This window comes from Ylistrum balloti, unplaced genomic scaffold (assembly GCF_031769215.1).
Source record: "Ylistrum balloti isolate Yb309-2 unplaced genomic scaffold, AGI_CSIRO_Ybal_v1 Utg369650, whole genome shotgun sequence".
Classification (NCBI taxonomy): domain Eukaryota; kingdom Metazoa; phylum Mollusca; class Bivalvia; order Pectinida; family Pectinidae; genus Ylistrum; species Ylistrum balloti.
Genome location: NW_026781906.1, coordinates 1411327 through 1437748, shown reverse-complemented (window position 1 = coordinate 1437748; position 26422 = coordinate 1411327). Strand labels below are relative to the sequence as shown.

Sequence of the window (26422 nt, the reverse complement as noted above, 5' to 3'; positions counted from 1 at the left end):
CGCTGTCTTGTCCAATTTAGACGATTTTGACGGCGAATTTGAATCAATTCGTTTCCTCTAAATGGACGGCGCGACGCCAATCCGGCTGTGCGAAGGCGACGGCGCACAGTACTAGCTGACAAACGTCTGCCATGACTTCCTGTCGTCTGTCTAGCCGTTCTTGTCGCGGTTTGAAAACGATCTCGCAGGTGACTTAGTCGAATGTAACGGTCCTGGTTTGGCGTCGTCACTCTCTGTCGCCCCGGACGAGGTCGATCTCTCACGGATCCGGTTTGTCGCACTCGTTCTGCCAGTCGATTAATTGTGGAAGCAGAACAATCCATTCTCCTGGCAACTTCCCTCTGAGAAAGCCCTCCTGCCAGCATACCCCGAGCTTCGTGTCTTTCATTGTCTGTCAGTCGAGGCATTTGTAGCAAATAATGATGACAATTTAAAAAATTGATGACGGAAAAATGTCTGCCTGTAACTACAGTGTTCACTAGTAGTGACTGAGCAAGGATATAACGCACTTTAGAGCGCCGACGTGCAAACTCATGCTTTTACGACAATGCCCTGTGGTACGACAAGGAGTTGATATTACTCGACCATTATTTCGTTAGTTTTGTAGTGCATTGTGTAATGGCTAAATACAGCAGAATAAGAATCTAATCCTTGTTGTGAAGAATATATTATGTCCAAAATTTTAGTGTTGCGTTTTCATTGGCGCCGAGTATATATATGCCAGATAAGAAAACTAGTGTAAATAGCTAGTGTTGCATATGTCCGTATGACAGCCTGTAAGATGTAAGTAAACTCTTGATTAGCGCGTTTTGTATGTTCTTGTGACCTTAAACCCTACATCTTTCTGATTTCAACCAACTATGTTTGCTAAATTTCCACACGTGAAAAATTATTTCATTGAATGGACTTTAAGTTTTAGAGAAAATATTCAATATAAACTTTGTTTCTAAGCAAAAGTTGGTCTTGGAAGAAATGTCTTGGTGTCCAGAGAAAAAAAAAGTTCCGTAAAATATTTCGCTGTAATCAATTTTCACCAAGATTACTAAGGTTCTTTCGGGATCAAGATTAATAAAGTTTGCCCCCGAATAACTTGGAATCCTTCCTCAAAACTCCAGCTTCTTTCAACATAAAAAAACCTACTGCACGCTCCCGAGGCGACCAATAGTAAAGTATTATATCTAGTAGTACACAGGGTTGGTTTTTATTTCATTTTATTTTTATTCATTTATTTGTTTATTTGTTTGTTTCTTCCCCTGGACATAGAGGTTCGTAACTGCAAAAAAAAACAAAAACAAAAAGGTATAACATCGTAGAATGATTTCCAATCCAATTTGTAACCCAAGTTGAGTGATTGCTTTGTATGATACAAATAATGTTTGTAGATATCTAAAGTAGATCGATAACTGACGATATGTGTCACTGCAGTCTGTATCTACATCTACTCAAAGTCTTTGGTGCGTTTGAAAGGTCAAGTAAGCAAGCCAGGATGCAAACACTTGTGTGATGTAATGACACCCAAAATCGATAGCTCGGCCTAACTCTACGCCTACACAACATATCATAGCATTTAGATAAGACCATAATCGATAATCCCATGGATTATTTTTATAAACGTTTAATCTCGGCATATATCAAAAGCTTTTCAAAAACTCAAAAAGTGACCATTACATGGAGGTCTTAAGCTAAAATATTATTGGGTTTTTCTCCTGTGTGGCCCCTTCACACGAAATGCCGTTATAACTGATGGTGTATGTGTATTACTGATGGTGTATGGTATTACTGATGGTGTATGTGTATTACTGATGGTGTATGTGTATGACTGATGGTGTATGTGTATTACAGATGGTGTATGTGTATTACTGATGGTGTATGGTATTACTGATGGTGTATGTGTATTACTGATGGTGTATGTGTATTACTGATGGTGTATGTGTATTACAGATGGTGTATGTGTATTACTGATGGTGTATGGTATTACTGATGGTGTATGTGTATTACTGATGGTGTATGTGTATTACTGATGGTGTATGTGTATTACTGATGGTGTATGGTATTACAGATGGTGTATGTGTATTTCTGATGGTGTATGTGTATTACTGATGGTGTATGGTATTACTGATGGTGTATGTGTATTACTGATGGTGTATTGTATTACTGATGGTGTATGTGTATTACTGATGGTGTATGTGTGTTACTGATGGTGTATGTGGTGTATTACTGATGGTGCATGTGGTGTATTACTGATGGTGTATGTGTATTATTGATGGTGTATGTGTATTACTGAGGGTGTATGTGTATTACTGAGGGTGTATGTGGAGTATTACTGATGGTGCATGTGGTGTATTACTGATGGTGTATGTGTATTACTGATGGTGTATGTGTATTATTGATGGTGTATGTGTATTACTGAGGGTGTATGTGTATTACTGATGGTGTATGGTATTACTGATGGTGTATGTGGTGTATTACTGATGGTGTATGTGTATTACTGAGGGTGTATGTGTATTACTGATGGTGTATGTGTATTACTGATGGTGTATGGTATTACTGATGGCGTATGTGTATTACTGATGGTGCATGTGGTGTATTACTGATGGTGTATGTGTATTACTGATGGTGCATGTGGTGTATTATTGATGGTGTATGTGTATTACTGAGGGTGTATGTGTATTACTGATGGTGTATGGTATTACTGATGGTGTATGTGGTGTATTACTGATGGTGTATGTGTATTACTGAGGGTGTATGTGTATTACTGATGGTGTATGTGTATTACTGATGGTGTATGGTATTACTGATGGCGTATGTGTATTACTGATGGTGTATGGTATTACTGATTGTGTATGTGTATTACTGATGGTGTATGGTATTACAGATGGTGTATGTGTATTACTGATGGTGTATGGTATTACTGATTGTGTATGTGTATTACTGATGGTGTATGGTATTACAGATGGTGTATGTGTATTACTGATGGTGTATGGTATTACTGATGGTGTAGGGTATTACTGATGGTGTATTGTATTACTGATGGTGTATGGTATTACTGATGGTGTAGGGTATTACTGATAGTGTATTGTATTACTGATGGTGTATGTGTATTACTGATGGTGTATGGTATTACTGATGGTGTATGGTATTACTGATGGTGTATGTGTATTACTGATGGTGTATTGTATTACTGATGGTGTATGTGTATAACTGATGGTGTATGTGTATTACTGATGGTGTATTGTATTACTGATGGTGTATGTGTATTACTGATGGTGTATGGTATTACAGATGGTGTATGTGTATTACTGATGGTGTATGGTATTACTGATGGTGTAGGGTATTACTGATGGTGTATGGTATTACTGATGGTGTAGGGTATTACTGATAGTGTATTGTATTACTGATGGTGTATGTGTATTACTGATGGTGTATGGTATTACTGATGGTGTATGTGTATTACTGATGGTGTATTGTATTACTGATGGTGTATGTGTATTACTGATGGTGTATGTGTATAACTGATGGTGTATGTGTATTACTGATGGTGTATTGTATTACTGATGGTGTTTGTGTATTACTGATGACGTATGTGTATTACTTATGGTGTATGTGTATTACTGATGGTGTATGTTAAATACCGATGATTGATGATTAAATGGTCCGAAATTGAAAGATGAAAACCTTTTCGATCCCCCCTTTTTTAATATATATATATATATTATTAAATTTATTGTAAATGATATGTGTTCGGTATAAGACAAATTTAATTAAGGGCGAAACATAACAATCAAGCAGTGTTGTACCTGTCTGTTGTCAGGCTGTGTGGACATAAACTCTGGCTATTATTGGTACACAGCTACCGTAGCTGTCTGGTCTGTCTTTGTCAATGTGGCCGTGACGAGACAATTGTGATGAGACCCGGACGCCAGCAACGGTCCCCATGGGGACCAATAGAGGGGAGAATCCTGGCATTTCTTTTAGAAGCTTTCATAAACATGATAATAAAATGATATAGTCTTTAGTTCTCTTTAAATGCTGAAGAACAGTACTTTTAATGAATTTTCAAAGGAGTAGCATGAAAAAACATGTTCAAAACGGACTGCAAACTCGACTTCTAATCAATATAGATGTTCGATCCACTAGATAATTCGATGAGAGTTAATACGTATATAATGAGAGGCAACAGAGTAATATGATAACTAGTAGGGAAGGTTACATAATAGAAAACAGTTTATACATATCCACGTGCATTAGATCATAGCACGATGTAACAGAGGTTGGGGGGAGGGGGTTATGTAGTAAATCTAGTAAACCAACACCGGAGAGAAACACCCTCAGAAATGTCTATACACTGTTCTGTGTTTACACCATAATTAACAAATAAAACCACAACTTCAAATACAATAGATCACATTTGCACACATTTCTGTCACTGAATGAGAAAGAAGACTGGCGATTTCCTTAATGCCTGTCATCTGAAATTCAGGTCAAAGAAGGCTGGTGTCATGTGACAACGCCGTTTCGCTTTCAGGTGACATTTTCCAATTACATATACACGTACAAAAACTCCAAATCGTCCATCAAAGTTGTTCACATTACCAAAATAGGGGCGGGACGATTTCACTTTTCAATGGACGTATTTGATTGGTTCACTCCAAGCGACCATTTAAATGATCCCCTGGATAGTGAAATGGCCCCGTTGCAAGCATTCCTATTTACCTATCATATCTAAAACAAAATTCGGATTGTTGACTGTGATTGGTTTTGTTTTTGTAATCACATTTTAATTCGACGTCACAATTCAATACTTGCGTGTTAATAGTTTAGTCTATACTGTCATATGAACCGGAAGTCTCGTCATACATGCCCGTTTCACGTTAACATGATGCTCCTCTTGTCAAAGTGTTCCAACTTCCGGCAAATCGATTTGTATAACCTATTAAATTAAGCAGATGCGCATTTACTGTAAACCTGGATTGAGTTAATCACACATCGATGGCGTGATCGGGACATTTGCAATATGTCGATGAGTACCATCAAAGGAGAACAAGAAAATTCATTATTGCGAAGCTGAAAAACTGGAATTCTGAATGAATGCGGGCACGTTCTGAAATGAAGCCCGTCTATCTACAGCAGTAATCTAACGGTACAGTGTAAAACGAATGCGCCAATAAATGGTTATATAACCCCAATCAAAAGTAAATGTGACTCGAAAAAAAAGGCGATGTATTTATAATTCAGGTAGAGTAATTTCTGTAGTTCTTAACAAATAATCGATAATGAAATATCGATGATTTGATAATTTTCTAAATATAGCTTCACTTGGGATCGAATCTATAACGACCTAGAAATGAAGCTTTATCCCACTCAAAGGAATTTATATAAAAGTATTATGTCACAGAGAAAAGCAAGCGGGAGACGATAGTGTGTTTGATTTTATCTCGAATCAGCCAGACTGTGTTTGAGAACTGCTTATGCTAACAACCGCTTTGTATTGGCTTTGGTTGGAAATCAAGGACACGACATCAGCCGTTTATCTCGATCTTTTCCAACAACGAAACCAACATGGACAGCTTTCCACCAAGTTGCATGATAAGGGTGATGATTTCAATTTTCCTATTGTAAATTTTACCTTTCTGCATTGCAACATTCCTGTTTCTGAAACCTATTGAATTAACATATCATAGCTGATTCGATATTCAAGGGTCTGTTCCATTTATTACGATTTTCGTGCAAAAAGTTTTCAAATTACGGAAAACACAGGATTTCAAAAGAGGCAGACTGATGAAAATCATGGGGAAATTTTACATGTATGGTCACCATAGTGATCTCATTGAGACATATTCTATTTTGTGTACGATAGAAAGCTGGGCGTGTTTGATGCTGATTTGCCTGTTGGTTCCGTTGTTGTATACTTTGTTCTCATTTAGAACATGACATTATTACTCGGATTGACAAAGATTTATATGCCGGTAAGACGCTAACTTTTCCGAAACACCTGGTTTTATTCTCATTGTAATTATTCCTGAGTTTCCGTGTAAATCTTTCTTTTTATCATATTTTGACCATGTTTTAGTGAATTTGAGTGTGGATTAAGAGTATGTTCTCATTCATGATGATCCTGTCGTTTTTTGTATGTGCGTGACGGAAATTAGCACTTGATGTCTGTGCTACCAAAACGAATCCTGATTAAAAACGATAAAAACATTGATTGTTATGTGGAGTCAGTTTATAAGTTCTCGATGCCTAATGCCGATGTACAAAAAATGTATTATCTGCCAGATTAATGACCTACAGACGGTACCAGATCAACGATAACAATATTCATCTACAGACGGTACCAGATCAACGGTAACAATATTCATCTACAGACTGTACCAGATTGTAGTAAACAATATTTATCTACAGACGGTACCAGATTGTAGGAAACAATATCTATATACAGACGGTATCAGATTGTAGTTAACAATATTTATCTACAGACGGTATCAGATTGTAGGAAACAATATTTATCTACAGACGGTACCAGATTGTGGAAACAATATTTATCTACAGACTTTAGTTTTTTACTATCACCTTTTTCTGAATTTTGTGAAGACATGTGGGCGCCTAAACTTGGTCCCCAGTTCCTAGTTCCGTTGAAGGCAAAACGAAACTAGGAACGAGGGATTGGGAACCAACTTCAGGCGCACAAGACATATGACCTATCCACAGATTCTACGATATTTACATGTCACAGTTGATTCAATATTCTAGGGTCTGTTATTATCATTAAAGTTTTGTTGCAAGATTTCGTCAACTGACAAAACCACAACACATGGTTTCTATTTTATTTTTGTATGCGATATGAAGCTGCATGTGTTTGATGCTCGTTAATTTGCCAGCTGGTTCCATTTGAGAGCATGACATTATTTACTTATATTGATTAAGATTTACATAGTGGGTGTCGTTATTGAAACAGAAGACGCTTACTCTTCCGGAACATCTGATCTTATTCTCTCCGTTTTATCAGAAGTATCGGTGTAAATATTTCTTTCGTTCATATTTTGCCCTAGTTGTTTTGAATTTGAGTTTGGATTATGATTATATTGACATGTTCGTATTTTGGTTTTGAGGTCACCACTAGTTTTTGGCGGTGTATCGTCCAAGAAAAATCAATGATGAAATGATCGAGATATGGATCAAATTGGCATAAATATCCGTCGCTGGAAGTACAGCTTAGCCTCCAGGTCTGGAGGTACCGCTTAGCCTCCAGGTTTGGAAGTACCGCTTAACCTCCAGGCCTGGAAGTACCGCTTAGCCTTCAGGTCTGGAAGTACCGCTTAGCCTCCAGGTCTGGAAGTACAGCTTAGCCTCCAGGTCTGGAAGCACCGCTTAGCCTCCAGGCCTGGAAGTACCGCTTAGCCTCCAGGTCTGGAAGTACCGCTTAGCCTACAGGATTCGAGAGGAGGGTACGGAAATTCTTGGGCAGATCCCATAATACTGACAAAAGAATCAAGTGTCACTTCGTATTTGTAACTTTTATCAACTTTTTTATACCAGTATGGACCCTTTGAACCTCCTTCCACGAGTCATCAACACGTCATCTGGACGACCAACGTCTATAAACTTTTCACATTTTCATCCTCGACCCAAGAATCGTCAGGTCGATAAAATCAAACTTGGTCACTAATATGAAAACCACACAGAGGTATCAAAACAGCGTTTGCCGTTGTCCCTCGCCCCGGAGTCCATGGGGGAAAACCTATCATTTAAGCTTCCTTGGATGGGGCATTTTTTGGTCGTCTCTTGTTTCGCTGTGATCCCGATGTCACTTATTTCTTCCTCCTGATGGTTTTAATTGTGATCTCTTTCCTGTTTTACATGTGTTCTTTGATCTGTCCGGTGTTTTGTCGTCTGTTGTGTTTTTATGGTGGTTTTGTCGTCTGTTGTGTTTTTATGGTGGTTTTGTCGTCTGTTGTGTTTTTATGGTGGTTTTGTCGTCTGTTGTGTTTTTATGGTGGTTTTGTCGTCTGTTGTGTTTTTATGGTGGTTTTGTCGTCTGTTGTGTTTTTATGGTGGTTTTGTCGTCTGTTGTGTTTTTATGGTGGTTTTGTCGTCTGTTGTGTTTTTATGATGGTTTTGTCGTCTGTTGTGTTTTTATGATGGTTTTGTCGTCTGTTGTGTTTTTATGATGGTTTTGTCGTCTGTTGTGTTTTTATGATGGTTTTGTCGTCTGTTGTGTTTTTATGGTGGTGTTGTCGTCTGTTGTGTTTTTGTGGTGGTTTTGTCGTCTGTTGTGTTTTATGGTGGTTTTGTCGTCTGTTGTGTTTTATGGTGGTGTTGTCGTCTGTTGTGTTTTTATGGTGGTTTTGTCGTCTGTTGTGTTTTTATGATGGTTTTGTCGTCTGTTGTGTTTTTATGATGGTTTTGTCGTCTGTTGTGTTTTTATGATGGTTTTGTCGTCTGTTGTGTTTTTATGATGGTTTTGTCGTCTGTTGTGTTTTTATGGTGGTGTTGTCGTCTGTTGTGTTTTTGTGGTGGTTTTGTCGTCTGTTGTGTTTTATGGTGGTTTTGTCGTCTGTTGTGTTTTATGGTGGTGTTGTCGTCTGTTGTGTTTTTATGGTGGTTTTGTCGTCTGTTGTGTTTTTATGATGGTTTTGTCGTCTGTTGTGTTTTTGTGGTGGTTTTGTCGTCTGTTGTGTTTTATGGTGGTTTTGTCGTCTGTTGTGTTTTTATGGTGGTGTTGTCGTCTGTTGTGTTTTATGGTGGTTTTGTCGTCTGTTGTGTTTTATGGTGGTTTTGTCGTCTGTTGTGTTTTTGTGGTGGTTTTGTCGTCTGTTGTGTTTTTATGGTGGTGTTGTCGTCTGTTGTGTTTTTATGATGGTTTTGTCGTCTGTTGTGTTTTTGTGGTGGTTTTGTCGTCTGTTGTGTTTTTGTGGTGGTTTTGTCGTCTGTTGTGTTTTTATGGTGGTGTTGTCGTTTGTTGTGTTTTTATGGTGGTGTTGTCGTCTGTTGTGTTTTTATGGTGGTTTTGTCGTCTGTTGTGTTTTTATGGTGGTTTTGTCGTCTGTTGTGTTTTTATGGTGGTTTTGTTTCTGTTGTGTTTTTATGGTGGTTTTGTTTCCGTTGTGTGACTTCCCTGATTTGTATCTTACCATCATTATATGGTCTCTTTGGTCTCTTCGATTTCTATTTTTTATTTCCGTTTCAAGGTCTCCTTGGTTCGTATTTTTGTATTCCGTTTCAAGGTCTCCTTGGTTTGTATTTTTGTATTCCGTTTCAAGGTCTCCTTGGTTTGTATTTTTGTATTCCGTTTCAAGGTCTCCTTGGTTTGTATTTTTGTATTCCGTTGTGAAGTCTCTTCTGTATGTTTGTTTTTTTTATTTCCAACGCGAGGTTTACTTAGTTTCTGTCTTTCGTCTTTTTCTGTTCTGTTCACCTTTCCTTTAAAAGTTGTTTCTTTATTTGTCCTGTTATTACATTGTGTCTCTATGTCTGTAGTTTACGTCTCAGTTTGTTGATTGTTGCTTACTAGACAAAGACACTCGATACCCATTTCAAAATATCATTCAAAAATGAATTAAGATGTACATTAAGTGATAAATGCAAAATAAGAGAATAAAACTGCATAGTGTTTTTTCCGTTGTGAGGTCTCTTCAGATACAGGTACTCTTCCGTTTTGTAAATCCAGACGGAGAACTAGAGAATTTCGGTTAACCAATACGTTAGTTTTAGATATTGAGTAATATATAAACTAAGGTAGTCCTTATTTTCTGAACCTGCTTCTGCTTTTCAGGTTTACTCCATATCTCGGGAACGGAAAAGATTATTAAGTATCTTCGCGTTGTACAGAATACGTTAAACGAATAGTATTCTTAAAAACAAAAAATGAGCACTGTACACGTAGTGCTCTCAGTATTCAGAATTAAAGAAGTATTGATACGTGGACGGATAGATCCAAAACGAAATTCATTGTGTTTTACTTTGTTATTTGGTATACTATGTACTGAAATATTAGCTGCATATGTAGCGATAGTTTGCGGTTGTTTGTGAATGTAATCAATGTAAAATTTTATTTGTGTGAAATGTTTTTCGTCATCTACAAAGTGATTACATACAGTACTTTACTTCATTCTGGTTATAAATGTGTAGTAAGTACCTTTTTGTAAATCAAATTTGTGTAAATGGGAATCCTATTTATTGTAGTGTTGTTTTGTCTCTCGTATGCGATAACATTCAGTAAAGTGTTAGGTATGATTTTAACACTGTATACAATATTCAAAAAGAATATTTAATGTTATTTGTATTCATTCATATCCCCTGCGCTTTCATCTTTGCAATCGGTCTGGAAATATCACAATTTAAAAACAAATGTATTAAAATATTACTTTTTTTAAAATGCGGATATTTAGCAAGATGTTACATAAAAGTCCCTACGAATCAATAACAAGTCATTTTATTATCTCTACAGGTGCCTGGCAAGTGAAGCAGACGACATCTTTCACCAATGGTCCCATATAGTTTCAGATGCTTATCAGTCATGTAAGGGCACGTGGGCTGTATCATAGCCCGCAAGTCTCATCTGAAGCTGTGATAGCGAACGGATTAGAAGGTGGCACTGACAGATATTAGGTGGACAGCACACAAAACAATAGGCGAAGCAGACGACAATGTTAGGTGGACAGCACACAAAACAATAGGCGAAGCAGACGACAAGAACTATTATGATTATTCCTCCGATGTTCTCCCTCTATGGTATAATCTGAATATCTGTTTGAAAGGAGCAGTTGTATCTCCGAGCCCACTTATGTAACACCGTGTCATTTCTCAGATCAATGTTTGCGCTGATTGCAGGTGGTTTGTTCTCTTCGGATAGCCAACGGATCAACAACATGTCCCCTGGTGAGACATATTCCGAGTTTTACATCGTAAACACATGGCATCATTCTGGTGAATAGAAGAACTCTTAATATAATGGCGATGTTGCCAAGACACACGAGGTTCGCTCACAGCAATATGTGGAATTGATTAAATGAGCAAAATGATGGCTTCTATACAGTGATTAAGCTTGGCAAGCAAATGGCCCTGCACAATTTTCATTGCAGATCTCCTTGAAATTCACTCAGGTATGAATATAAGTTTAATAAAGTCATATATTTTCGATACTGCCGTTGATTGAATGGTGTGTTTCGCGTTCGCGTTTAGATAATCTCTTGAGCGTCGTTATACCATCATTGTCAACAGCTCACACAAGCCTAGGGGGCTTTACTCAGCAGTCTTCCGCATAAGCTGCACTTTTCCAGTGGTGGTAATGATGGACGTCTCTGATTGACCGCTGTCTATCCGGTTGTGGATATCTGTCAGCAATACATATTACTGGGTCATTAGTGTGTTGTGTATTGAACTGTCGAGTACCCAGCAGCTTGCTATAAGGTGATACTTGTGTGCCGGTGCTCTTTGGGATGTAAATTCTCGTTCATTAAGTGACTGACCATATACGTGAAATGATGTTGTTCCGTGGTCGTTCGGTTTTCACCACTGCGCGGTAGGGATGTAAACGATTTTCAAACATGTGAATATCATATTCTGGCGTTAAGCGGTCACTGAAAACAAAAAAAACAAAAAACACAGTTATACTTACGAAAGGAATACAATGACAGTTTCTTTAGATTCCATGGGAATTCTATAGAACATACGTTGTTTAGTTTTTATATACATTGAAGCCGACACGTGCTCTATATACTTGGGAAATATTCTCTGCGTCTAGTCTTCTGGATGATTGTTTTAGTTATTTGACCGCTGGTCATTCAGTATGAAACACCCTGATAAAACCCAGGCAATGCTTCTCGAGAACTTACGGATAATATCCGAGCACAGGAGGAGGTCCCTGGCGATCAATGAAAATTACAGGTGAGTACTTAAGGTTGTTAATTAATTAGGATCATGTTACAACTATTTGTTGTATTCAGGATAAATATGATAAGCATCAATTCATTGTTTATGCAGGTTCCTACTAACTTTTGTGTAATGGTTTATGAATAATTGTTTTGTCCCCAAAGACATAAATTTGGGTCTCTGATTGGATTTTTTTATATTTTCTATGAGGTTTTTATGTTGTAGCAAAATGTCAGGCTGAGTTTTAAAAACCCTGACAATCAATATTAATGTTATCGACACCAGTACTCTGAAGGCAAAGCTAGTGGGTACACTCGCTGAGGGTTGATTTCAATAATTACCTCATCTATGATATTTGTTTTCGTTTTGTAGTTTTTATTTCCATGTAAATGATTGTGTATAACCACCAGATCAGGTGATGGAGGGCCCTAGGATGTATACCAGGTAACGATACCAAAGTACCCGTTGTACGATGATGAGAGGAAGACTTATAGAATCACAATTGTACCAATCTGATAGGTTCTCCTCTCGGGTGAAGTTATACATTGAAAATGTCTCCTTTTAGAGGCCTTACATTAACCGAAAAGTCCTCTTATCCATTATACTTAATCAGTTCGTGCTTTTTAAAGTCTTAATTGCACATTGGGATTTAACACTACAATGTTTAATTAAAAAGTCTGGAATGGTGATGATAAACGTTGTTGATCAAACATCCTTTGTGTGCCATTTCAGTCTTAATTCCCTGTAAATACTCCACATTACCACTATGATTAGTGTTACACACAAATGTACGCTGTCACTGTGAGGTAAAATGTTGTCGTGAATACTACATAGTATCAAGTATTGGCAGGAAATAGTATTAATAATCTACTAGAAGGTACATCTCTTAGTTCAATTTGAAGACAGCCTGAACTTTTCTCTGTAGGATAGACAATCTGGGGAAACTCAAAGAGCCACAGAGAGGTATTAAACTAGAAGTTACAGATCATACAAATTTTAAAAGAAAAAAAAGCACGGGTTCAAATTGTTGGAAAAGGAAAGTTAAGTTTGCTGTTTTCTTTTTCCTGGAGTTCATGACGACAGAGCAAGAACGATTTTCCTTAGATGAATGGTTTGTCTGTCCTAGCGCCGATGATGTATTGGTTAAGTGACCTGGATACAAATTATTTTAAAATTGACGAGTTTATGCTAACAATTGAGAGTAGAGCATGGTTCACTCTGTAACACACATTGCTAGCGTTACGTCTGGCCGTTAAACACTTTACGACGTATTGTTTACTGTGCAAAAACATCTTCGATGGTATTTCGCACTCGTTGATTACAAAATTTAATCTCGCCATACTTTTAAAATAATGACAGATGTGTTGGTTTACTGAGAAATATTGACCCCAGTTGTGTGATATTTGCTGTAAAATATTGAAAATCTCACCTGTTTAGTAATCTCTGTGGGACTCTCAATTTTTACATTTTTGTGTCGTTACTGGAGTTGATGTATTGGGATCAATTTCTGATGACAGAGCTCTACAGCATACCTCAACACATTTAACTGAGAAATGATCGCTGTTTTAATGAGATAGTGTGAAAGATGTCAGCGATGTGGCGTCAATCATCGATCACGTGGTAAACCGATGTGTCTATAACTCACCACGTGTAGACGCACACGTCCATCAACACCACGTGGTAAACATCTGCGCCAATCACCCACCATGTGTAGACGCATACGTCTACAATCACCTCGTGGTAAATAGCCTTGCCAATCACCCTCCACGTGCAGACGCACGCGTCCACCATGACCACGGGGTAAACAGCTGCACCGATCACCCACCACGTGTAGAAGAACGCGTTCATTACCCTCATATGATGAACAGTCGCGCCGAGAAACACTGCTTGGTAGACGACGTGGCAAACACCCAGTTAAGCAATTAATTAATAAATATTCATAAAATATTATTCCTTTCAACCGATAACGTGATTAACAGATATAGACATCCATATCACTCAATCACACTATGCACATATCTGTCGGAATAACTTTATCACGTGATGAACACGCCCGTTTACATTATGCAATCACCGGCTGTCGATAACACCCAATCACATGGTAAACATTTCCCTATAAAGTCATCAATAGATTTGTCTACGAAGTCCCATCACGTGATAAACAGGCCGGTCGACGATACCCCATCACGTGATAAACAGATCCGTCGACATCTCCCCGTCATCTGATAATCAGACACTTCTTCAATACCCAATCACGTGATAAACAGGCCGGTCGACGATACCCCATCACGTGTTAACAGGCCGGTCGACGATACCCCATTACGTGATAAACAGGTCGATCGACGATACCCCATCACGTGTTAACAGGCCGGTCGACGATACCCCATTACGTGATAAACAGGCCGGTCGACGATACCCCATAACGTGATAAACAGGTCGATCGACGATACCCCATAACGTGATAAACAGGTCGATCAACGATACCCCATCACGTGATAAACAGGTCGATCGACGATACCCCATCACGTGATAAACAGAAACATCAACAGTCGACATTTTTCAACCCGATGATAAAGAGGATCGTCCTTAAAACACGATTATGTTGCAAATAGACACACCGAAATTATCCTGATTCGTTTGTAAACTGGTTCGTCGATATTACGCCTCACGTGATAAACGAACACGTCGATATTATGCCTCACGTGATAAACGAACACGTCGATATTATGCCTCACGTGATAAACGAACACGTCGATATTACCTAAACGTGTGATCTACAAACCACTCGACATTAGCCTATTAAGTGATAGACGAAGGTCGACATAATTTCATCGCTCATCATCGAAAACAAGAATTGCTTCGATCACTATAAATGTATATTGTACGCTGACTTGTTACAATGCCTCAGTTAAAATTGTCCCTTTAGACGAGAACTCCGTCAAACTTTTATTTTTAATTTACTGAAAAGTTTTTCACGAAATAAATCGTTTTGACGTAAATCAACCACGATTATGTTAACAACAAATCTTATTCGAATCACCATGGAAACAGCAGTTTCGCGTAATGAATGCCCAGAAGAACATTGTGCAAGATAAAAAAAAAATTAGCACATGCAGGGGGATATTTTCCATCATGATTTTTTTTCTAAGAAAGACGGTAGGAAACTACAGCTGTATTTAGTGTACCCCAACCAACGTAGAACTCAGAAATTAGCAGCTCCAATATTTAATTCCTTAGACACGTAAAGTGGCTGATGGAAACTTCACACAGGTGCAGTATGAAAATAGTTCGCGAATATATACACTGCAATGCTATTTTTTAATCTCACTAACTCCTTCATTTTCTTGTTACGTAGGTACTCTTTTCAAATCTATGGCTATGTGGCTATCAACTCAAGATGAAACACATTATTGTACTTATAAGAGAGTAAAACAGATATCTGAAAGTTCTGGTTGACAACACTTTAATTCCGTTTGCTTTTAAAATCCGTGAACTATCCATCAACATTGCTATGAGACATATTGGCGCTTTGCTTTCTCAGCCTTGTGGCTTGAGGTTTGATTCCATACAGGACCGAGAACTGCCAACAAAATCCTTGACCCTCAGTTCCATAGTAAGTTATTTGCGTTTTGAAGACGAATTACCACAACCCTTAAATGCACTGCAGCCAACATGGATAGTTTGCCACTAATAACAGAAACATTTCTTCTACTTCAGCTGCTTATCTCGATTTTATTTTATTTTTTTTTTTTTTGTTTTTTGTTTTTTTTTTTTTTTTTTAGTTTTTTTTTAGCAAAATAGTTATCAATTTAATGAACTACTATATTAGTGCTGAATGTATTGATATATTCAGATTTTGTTTGTGAAAATTGATTTACATTCCTTCAACTGTAATGAATCTGCCTATTTAGAGTATCCTGGCTAATAGTTACCACACAGTCGACACAGCATCCGTCTCTTCACAATCCCTCTGTATAAATATCCTAATATCAGACACACAGCCGACACAGCATCCGTCTCTTTACAATCCCTCTGTATAAATATCCTAATATCAGACACACAGTCGACACAGCATCCGTCTCTTTACAATCCCTGTGTATAAATATCCTAATATCAGACACACAGCCGACACAGCATCTGTCTCTTTACAATCCCTGTGTATAAATATCAGACACACAGCCGACACAGCATCCGTCTCTTTACAATCCCTCTGTATAAATATCCTAATATCAGACACACAGTCGACACAGCATCCGTCTCTTTACAATCCCTGTGTATAAATATCCTAATATCAGACACACAGCCGACACAGCATCTGTCTCTTTACAATCCCTGTGTATAAATATCAGACACACAGTCGACACAGCATCCGTCTCTTTACAATCCCTCTGTATCGATATCCTAATATCAGACACACAGTCGACACAGCATCCGTCTCTTTACAATCCCTGTGTATAAATATCAGACACACAGCCGACACAGCATCTGTCTCTTTACAATCCCTGTGTATAAATATCAGACACACAGCCGACACAGCATCCGTCTCTTTACAATCCCTCTGTATAAATATCCTAATATCAGACACACAGCCGACACAGCATCCGTCTCTTTACAATCCCTCTGTATAAATATCCTAATATCAGACACACAGTCGACACAGCATCCGTCTCTTTACAATCCCTCTGTATCGATATCCTAATATCAGACACACAGCCGACACAGCATCCGTCTCTTTACAATCCCTCTGTATCGATATCCTAATATCAGACACACAGCCGACACAGCACACAGCCGACACAGCATGTCTCTTTACAATCCCTCTGTATCGATATCCTAATATCAGACACACAGCCGACACAGCATCCGTCTCTTTACAATCCCTCTGTATCGATATCCTAATATCAGACACACAGCCGACACAGCATCCGTCTCTCTCTTACAATCCCTCTGTATCGATATCGATATCCTAATATCAGGCACACAGTCGACACAGCATCCGTCTCTTTACAATCCCTCTGTATAAATATCCTAATATCAGACACACAGTCGACACAGCATCCGTCTCTTTACAATCCCTCTGTATCGATATCCTAATATCGGACACACAGCCGACACAGCATCTGTCTCTTTACAATCCCTCTGTATCGATATCCTAATATCGGACACACAGCCGACACAGCATCTGTCTCTTTACAATCCCTCTGTATCGATATCCTAATATCGGACACACAGCCGACACAGCATCTGTCTCTTTACAATCCCTCTGTATCGATATCCTAATATCGGACACACAGCCGACACAGCATCCGTCTCTTTACAATCCCTCTGTATCGATATCCTAACATCGGACACACAGTCGACACAGCATCCGTCTCTTTACAATCCCTCTGTATAAATATCCTAATATCAGACACACAGCCGACACAGCATCCGTCTCTTTACAATCCCTCTGTATCGATATCCTAATATCGGACACACAGCCGACACAGCATCCGTCTCTTTACAATCCCTCTGTATCGATATCCTAATATCGGACACACAGCCGACACAGCATCCGTCTCTTTACAATCCCTCTGTATCGATATCCTAATATCAGACACACAGCCGACACAGCACCCGTCTCTTTACAATCCCTCTGTATCGATATCCTAATATCGGACACACAGCCGACACAGCATCCGTCTCTTTACAATCCCTGTGTATAAATATCCTAATATCAGACACACAGTCGACACAGCATCCGTCTCTTTACAATCCCTGTGTATAAATATCCTAATATCGGACACACAGCCGACACAGCATCCGTCTCTTTACAATCCCTCTGTATCGATATCCTAATATCGGACACACAGCCGACACAGCATCCGTCTCTTTACAATCCCTCTGTATCGATATCCTAATATCAGACACACAGCCGACACAGCATCCGTCTCTTTACAATCCCTCTGTATCGATATCCTAACATCGGACACACAGCCGACACAGCATCCGTCTCTTTACAATCCCTCTGTATCGATATCCTAATATCAGACACACAGCCGACACAGCACCCGTCTCTTTACAATCCCTCTGTATCGATATCCTAATATCAGACACACAGCCGACACAGCATCCGTCTCTTTACAATCCCTCTGTATCGATATCCTAATATCGGACACACAGCCGACACAGCATCCGTCTCTTTACAATCCCTCTGTATCGATATCCTAACATCAGACACACAGCCGACACAGCATCCGTCTCTTTACAATCCCTCTGTATCGATATCCTAATATCAGACACACAGCCGACACAGCATCCGTCTCTTTACAATCCCTCTGTATCGATATCCTAATATCGGACACACAGCCGACACAGCATCTGTCTCTTTACAATCCCTCTGTATCGATATCCTAATATCGGACACACAGCCGACACAGCATCCGTCTCTTTACAATCCCTCTGTATCGATATCCTAACATCGGACACACAGCCGACACAGCATCCGTCTCTTTACAATCCCTCTGTATCGATATCCTAATATCGGACACACAGCCGACACAGCACCCGTCTCTTTACAATCCCTCTGTATCGATATCCTAATATCAGACACACAGCCGACACAGCATCCGTCTCTTTACAATCCCTGTGTATAAATATCGGACACACAGCCGACACAGCATTCCTTGAGTGAAGGAGACGACAGAGTGAATAAGAGTCTCGGTGTCTTGTAAAACTCACCGAGAAGTTCTTATCATCTTACAAATGAAACCAAATCTTCTGCTATAACTTTATCTTTTCCTCATGGTAGTTTATACCGTCAACAATGAAACATAATTTAGTAACATTTTCTTTGTGTATATGCTGCATGACTCCTATGTTGGATTGAACAAAAATTTACATGTTGATGAAGCAGAAGACGGTTTAACTTCCGGAACATCTAGTCTTATTCTATTTGTGCTTTCTCCGTTGTGCTGATATTTTGCCATGGTTTATTGAATTTGAGTTTGGATTAAGATTCTGATGACATGTTGATATTTTCTCTATTGTAAATGGCATGTACAAATGAAAAATTAAAATGTGAATGAAACAAATCATTGGAGATTCAGTGTTCTGTTACCGTGTTCGAGAAATGTGTGACTACTATATTTGCAGATAAGTATGGCTTTGACTTAAGGATTAGTGGGTGATGATTTCTGTTCATTCTTTAAAATCAAAACTATTTTATTATATAATCACCAAATACCTCATCGGAAAAAAGACAGGCCCAGTTTAAACAAAATATAAGAGAGAGAGACAGACAGAGACAGAGACAGACAGACAGACAGACAGACAGACAGACAGACAGACAGACAGACAGAGAGGGTAGAAAGAGAGACAGACACACAGACAGACAGACAGACAGAGAGGGTAGAAAGAGAGACAGACAGACAGACAGAGGGAAAGAGAGAGAGGTAATCATAATTTCCATATTCGTTCGCTAATGACAAACTCAGACGGCGAACATGTCTATGGGCACGTGGCTGCGCGTCTTGCCTTGATTATTTGTAAGTGTACGTCATTGTTTACCTGGGTTGTCGTCAGACTGCTCGTGTAGGTCACGCAGCCCAATACTTGACCACATTTAACCGTCTCTTATTCATTTGTATTTCCTTGACTCTGTTTGACGGGGTTTGACCGTTATATTAGGTCATAATGTTGACCAATCGTCTGATGCTAAGAGCTTTCTGGTGTTCCACGTTGAAGGAGAAATTAGACAAATACGAAGTTCGACACACATTTATTGATTAACGCTGGTCGTCACCATCTTAATCAAACAGCGAAGAACTATGTACGTGATGTTAACTATCACTAGAAAAAATAACACGCTGTTGCTGAAAATAAACGAGATCACTTGTAGACCATTTGCAAAGAAAAATAATTCCTATTACTGTGTGTCAGATTGTCGTATTGTATGTAAGTCGTCAGTCTGAGGTGACGTAGCTGAAATCTGCTATGACATCGAGTCTGCGGTACTTTGATTTCAAGATAGATTTGGGCTGTATACGGTATCTGATTGTTTGTGTTGATAAAGTAAGGTAGTAAGTGGTATTAGAATGTTTCTAAAACATTGTCACTAATCCTTTAGGATGGACTTAATCATTTTTCGATAAAATCAATTATTGTTGTCATTTACTTTTGTATCGTTTGCACAATCTTCTAGGTTGCAGGTGCTAGACACTGCTATTTACTTCTGGTCCCCAAGGTTTGCCGTTACATATACGTCACGTTTTAATTCATTCGAATAGTAGCACAGTTCAGAATATGCTCACGAACTTGTCGTTCTAAAATTATCAGATATATGAAAATAAAAACCAATCAAATTACTGGGCTAGTACACCTTCCTATCTAGATTTGGCCATTTCTTTTGATCAATGTATATTTTCCAAAATTTTCTGGGCTGCAAAATTTAAGTCCTTAGCATCACTGGCGAGTCCTCGAAGGACGAAACATCTGTATGACGTAGCATCACTGGCGGGTCCTCGAAGGACGAAACATCTGTATTATGCAGTTTAATTCATTGTTTTACTCTACTGTATCTAACTCTAAATTTTTGTTAAAATGTTGTAATCACTTGTGTGTCTTTTGTACAACCTTTAGAACACATGATGTACATATACCACAGTTTTTTGTTTCATTAACATTGATACATTTTTTCTATATCACTTATTTCTTTTGTTTTCTTACCTTATATAACAGCTGACAATTTACATATGTAATTATGTAGTAAAAGCACAAATCAACAAATGTGGTGTTGAGACACAGATTTATTATCCTTTAAGACATGTAAAAATGAGTGAGATATGACCGGTTTAGACAGGTAAAATGAGTGAGTTATGACCAGTTTAGAGGATTTTAACGAATGAGGTATGACCGGTTTAGACAGGTTCAAATGAGATAGTTATGGTCGCTTTAACAGGTAAATATGAGTGAGTTATGACCAGTTTAGACAGGTAAAAATGAGTTAATTATGACCGTATTAGACAGGTAAAAATGATTGAATTAAGAGTGGTTTAGACAGGGGAAAATGCGTGAGTTATGACCATTTGTATTTAAATCAGATGGCATTGATTTCCTTAGATATGTCAACAGCTTGCACATCAACATGTAACACCGTGTATATATGTATATTAATGAAGACTATATGAAACCGCCTGGTCACCAATATCATCTTATTGCGAAATATCCTGTGCAATATATTTTGTCGATACTGGTAATTATACCTGATGATATTGATTCTATTTTTTCTTTTTATTGATTAACAGTGTCACCAATATCCTAACTGCTAACTAAAGAATAGAACATCATTCTGGCTACGAAAATAGGGAACAGGAAATGACGTAATTCCTTAGTTACCAGTGATACGTGTTGATATTGCTATGAACCTTTCTCTTTTGATTGGTCTATTTCTATTGCACCGTTTATTTCTGCCATTCTCATTATTTTGAAGTCAATGGGTCCCCTACCTGTTATGACACACAGAGAGAGGCATCATAGATTTGGAATGTACTGGGAATGGTGCACACAGACGTCTAAATGGTGTCAAGTCTTGGAATCAATCACATGTAAAGCAATAAGTTACTGAACTCGCCATATATGCAGCGCAGGTCTCTTATCAGAAGTCACAAGGGGCAAGACTGGGTGAAATGTCATGGCCATGGGTGAGATAAGGCACAATTGCTGGTATATCGACCTAAAAATGCACATACTACTCAATTATAGTTATCTTCCTGCAGAAATCTTTTGGGGCAGAACGTATGTTCGTACACTTTACTGGTCTGTCATTTCGCAATGACGAAACAGACAGTCGATATGACGTACCAACAAATCAATTTTATCGTGACGATATCAACATTCGATATGACGTAACTACCTATCAATTTACTGTGACGAGACAGACAGTTGATATGACGTAACTACCTATCAATTTTATCATGACGAGATCAACAGTTGATATGACGTAACTACCTATCAATTTACTGTGACGAGATAGACAATCGATATGACGTAACTACCTATCAATTTACTGTGACGAGACAGACAGTTGATATGACGTAACTACCTAACAATTTTATCATAACGAGATCAACAGTCGATATGACGTAACTACCTATCAATTTACTGTGACGAGATAGACAATCGATATGACGTAACTACCAATCGATTTACTGTGACGATGTCAACAGTCGATATGACGTAACTACCTATCAATTTACTGTGACGATATCAACAGTCGATATGACGTAACTTCCTATCAATTTACTGTGACGAGATAGACATTCGATATGACGTAACTACGAATCGATTTACTGTGACGATATCAACAGTCGATATGACGCAACTACCTATCAATTTACTGTGACGATATCAACAGTCGATATGACGTAACTACCTATCAATTTACTGTGACGAGATAGACAATCGATATGACGTAACTACCTATCAGTTTACTGTGACGATATCAAAAGTCGATATGACGTAACTACCTATCAAATTACTGTGACGAGACAGACAGTCGATATGACGTAACTACCTATCAATTTACTGTGACGATATCAACATTCGATATGATGTAACTACCTATCAATTTACTGTGACGAGACAGACAGTTGATATGACGTAACTACCTATCAATTTACTGTGACGAGATCAACAATCGATATCACGTATCAACTCGTCCATTCACCGTGACGAGATCGGCAGTTGACACAATGTTAACACCCGTAAGGATGTTGCTCTTTATGATAGACTAATATATCAAGCTGACATAAAATCTAATTTTCTAGCTATAATCCCTAAATTTCATACTCTACACATGTGATCGATGGTCTTCTCTCACATATTCTGTTGTTGAATACTGCATACTGCCATATCGGACCCTACGGGGTGCATCATCATAAAGTCATAAACGGTACTACATTTGTAGTATGATGATAGCATCTTATTTTTGGTGACGATTTCAAACCAGGCGTTGTGAACTTCTGTTCTAAAGTGGTCGTACATGTACACTGTGGTATTGTCAGCCGCAGGGTGCTGAAAAGCAGGCCATATGGCCGTCGGTCGTACGTTACTAAAAATACACTTGAGTAAATGAAGTTTGAGGGACGCACACGACAAAAAAAAGCGAAAATAATGACGTAATCTGAAGTTCTTCTGAAAAGTAAGAATTTAAGAAGGTATTTCGGAAATAGAACCGCTCCCTGTTTCATCGCCATCCACGTCATGTAAACATAAAGTAATGGCGTGCTCTCCGAACAAAATTATGGGCAAGCTAGCACAAAACAAAAATAGACTAATTATCTAAGGGAACCTCGATCTCCATATCATGTTAAAACACAGACAAACGATATCTTTGTTACAACCAGTAAAACTTGACATTGTCTGGGTTACAATACTGCATCTTGATGTAAAAAAACAAAACAAAACAAAAAACGTACAACTTCTCTAAGTAAACAAATTGATTTTGGAATAAAAAGCGCGAAAGCATAAAGGTGATTATTAAGAAATGGAAAGTTTAAAAGAAGGAAATGAAAATAGGCGTGCCGGTCCTACAGCAGACTAGTCATGTAAGAAAAAACGGATTAGCAATGGTAGAAATGATCGACGTTATTCACAGTAAATATGTGATAGGTGTAGCCTATTGTCATTTGTGAAATATATCCTGTCTCCTCGATTCCTGGAAGGACATCGACAGGTCTTTTATTCATGTTCTAATGATATGTCATGTCTTCCATATATCTACATATACGTAGAAAACACAAGGCAACTCTATTTTTAAATCTCTTTATTTAACTCAACAAAACTGGGTCTGCCAGGATTTCCTTTTCAGTATATCATACTTGTTATAGTCGTTATCACACAATTAAAATATGCTTATAAATAGCTCCTTGTCATATTGTTCGCTGCATGACCGAGCTGGATTAAACCTACTACATGTGCTGTGAACCCACATTGTCTGTCATATAGCCACTGATTCCGGTGAGTATTGACAAACATGCTTTCATAAAGTTATTGATGATGTAATTCAGATGAGTGTTCTTTTAGCCTGTCCTTACAATCAAGCAAAATGCTACATCACCTTGACAGGGATGAGCGTCAAGTTTGCCGACATTGAAGAAGAGGCTACGTTATATATCTTACGACACGTGTCTGAGCTAACATACTACCATACCTTTAGAACAGAAGTACTCGAGACCTGTGTATTACAGATACATTGAAAACAGTACTTTGTGGCGTTCCACCCACAGTCTAATCCTGAAACGGCTGCATCTGGACAGCATTTCTGTGTTTCTTCTTCACACAACTATGACCAGACTTACACGTAGGCGTTCTGAGCACTAACCTAATCGTCAGCAGAGCCTTGAAGGGTCGAGAGTATTCAGAACTCCTTTAATGAACGAAATGTGAATTTGAAGCAGCTTAATATAGAACAAATAATAAAGCAATATCTTCATTTCTTAATTCATTGTCAAAACCTCTCCCTAAGTTTTCTATGCATTACCTCGACGCTTATCCTTCAGGAACACCTGGTCTTATTCTCCCTGTACGTTTTAAGGAGTCTCCATGTAAATCTTTTGTTCATATTTCGTCCTAGTTTTACGGAATTTGTGTCTGGATTATGATTATGTTGACGTGTTTGTATTTTCATTGTTTTTTGTTTTGTTTTTTTCCTTTTATCTGAGAGCTTGTCACTGTGATGGTATTCGGCCATCACAACGTATTCCATTCTTATAAAATATACATTTTTATTTCTTAAATATCAAATCAAACATAAAACGAAATTCAAAGAAATTGTGCTTCAGTATTTTCACTCCATAAAGACTTACTTCCTGCGGTCATATTCACGCGCACGAGATATTTTTGTTTGTTTTGTTAATTTCACAGTTCTATCCTCGGTTATAAGTTAGCCAGATATTTAAGAGAGTGTTCCTTATGTTATAATTTCAGTGATACACTGTCAATGCTGACTACAAAATCTATATATTTTCTTTACACTTTAGTAAAAGCAGTTTAGACATCGAGGTCAACTAGTAAAAAGCTTTGCCGTCAAATCTGATCCGTTCTCTCCTTTGAGTTTTGTACGTGAATGTATGTGATTCAAACACAACTTATTAAATTGGAACCAAAATGGCTATCTGAGAGTGAATTCCAATCAGAGTCTTCAGCTTGCTTACTTTGTTGTTTTACGAAATACATGATTAGTTTGATATTTGTATTTCCTTTGATAGTGGAAGTTCTTGATAAACAGATTACACGTGTAAAACCAGCATGGCCCGAGGTAATGGAATATAGTAACTATAACAACCAGAGCAACAGAGGAAACATATCATGTTAAAAGTGTACAGACATTTTACATCAAACTAATGCATGGTTTGCTAGTTCGAAAACCCGGAAGTCGTGTTGGTTTAAGAAAAACAGAAATAAGTGACCTGGGATTTTTAGCAGGGGTAATACTGATGAATGATCTGGGATTTATCACGTTGTCACTGCCGACACAAACTCGCTTTCAGATTGGTATACAGTAGGGAATGACGCATTGGCGTCATATTATCGCGTGACAATTAGACATTACACGTGCAAAAAGGTTATCTGTCTACTAAAGTGGCGAGATATCATATATATTATATATCTCTATATGTAGAAGGATGTTGTACTCGACAGAGCCACGGATTTTACCACTTCTGTGACCCGAGGATGGAATATCTCTATCGTCCATACGCACATATAAAACACTATTTTTCCCTCGTTTTCAATGTTTATGATCTAAAAATCATGCTTATAAACTGTCTTTGTTGAACTCCGGAGGACGTATTTTCTTCGAAATTTAAACTTTTCCCCTGGTGTATTTGAAGGAAAAACTGAAGAAAATTATTCTTCACACGCGTAGTACCTAAATTGGAAATCGAGAAGACGAATGACTCTTTTACATCAGCCGTTTATCTTGATCTTATAACAAACCTATCTTTTCACCAAGCTGTATGATTAGCTCGATCTTCCATTACTGGATAGCAACATCTCTGCATCCCAAATATATGGTGTTTGAATGTCGCGGTTGATTTGACATTCACGGGCCTGCTCCAAATATCACGATTTTCGTGCAAGAAGTCGACAACTGACGGAAAAAATCGTAGCACCAGAGTTTCGAAAGATGCAGGTTTATGAAAATTATGGTTAAGTTTGACGGTCGTCCTAGTGATCTCATTGAGAACTATTTCTTTATGTGATATATTCGTGTCTGATGCTCGTTAATTTGCCTGAAGGGTCCGCTTTATACCTTGTTCCAATTTGAGAACGTGACATTACTTACTTAGATCGACAAGGGTTTGCATGGCGAGTTTCTACGATGAAGTACAAGACACTTACTCTTCCCGAACACTTGGTCTTATTCTCCTTGTATCTTTTCAGGAGTCTCCTTGTAGAGTTGGCTATTAGATATATTGTTATTTGTTCAGCCCGAAAGTCAATATCTGGGCTAACTTTCAGTAAACCGTATCCCGTTGCTTCAAAATGTGACTTAATCACTAAATTTGAA

General features: G+C 38.2%; 1 protein-coding gene across 1 annotated transcript in view; it reads left to right on the top strand.

Moving 5' to 3' along the window:
- LOC132556272 (potassium voltage-gated channel protein Shab-like) overlaps positions 1–26422 on the top strand; it is a 224527-nt gene that overhangs the window by 15670 nt on the left and 182435 nt on the right. The window contains exon 2 of the mRNA XM_060220664.1: positions 10448–11886. Coding sequence (XP_060076647.1) covers positions 11789–11886 — 98 coding nt within the window. The 5' untranslated portion in view covers positions 10448–11788. The remainder of the gene's footprint in view (positions 1–10447; positions 11887–26422) is intronic.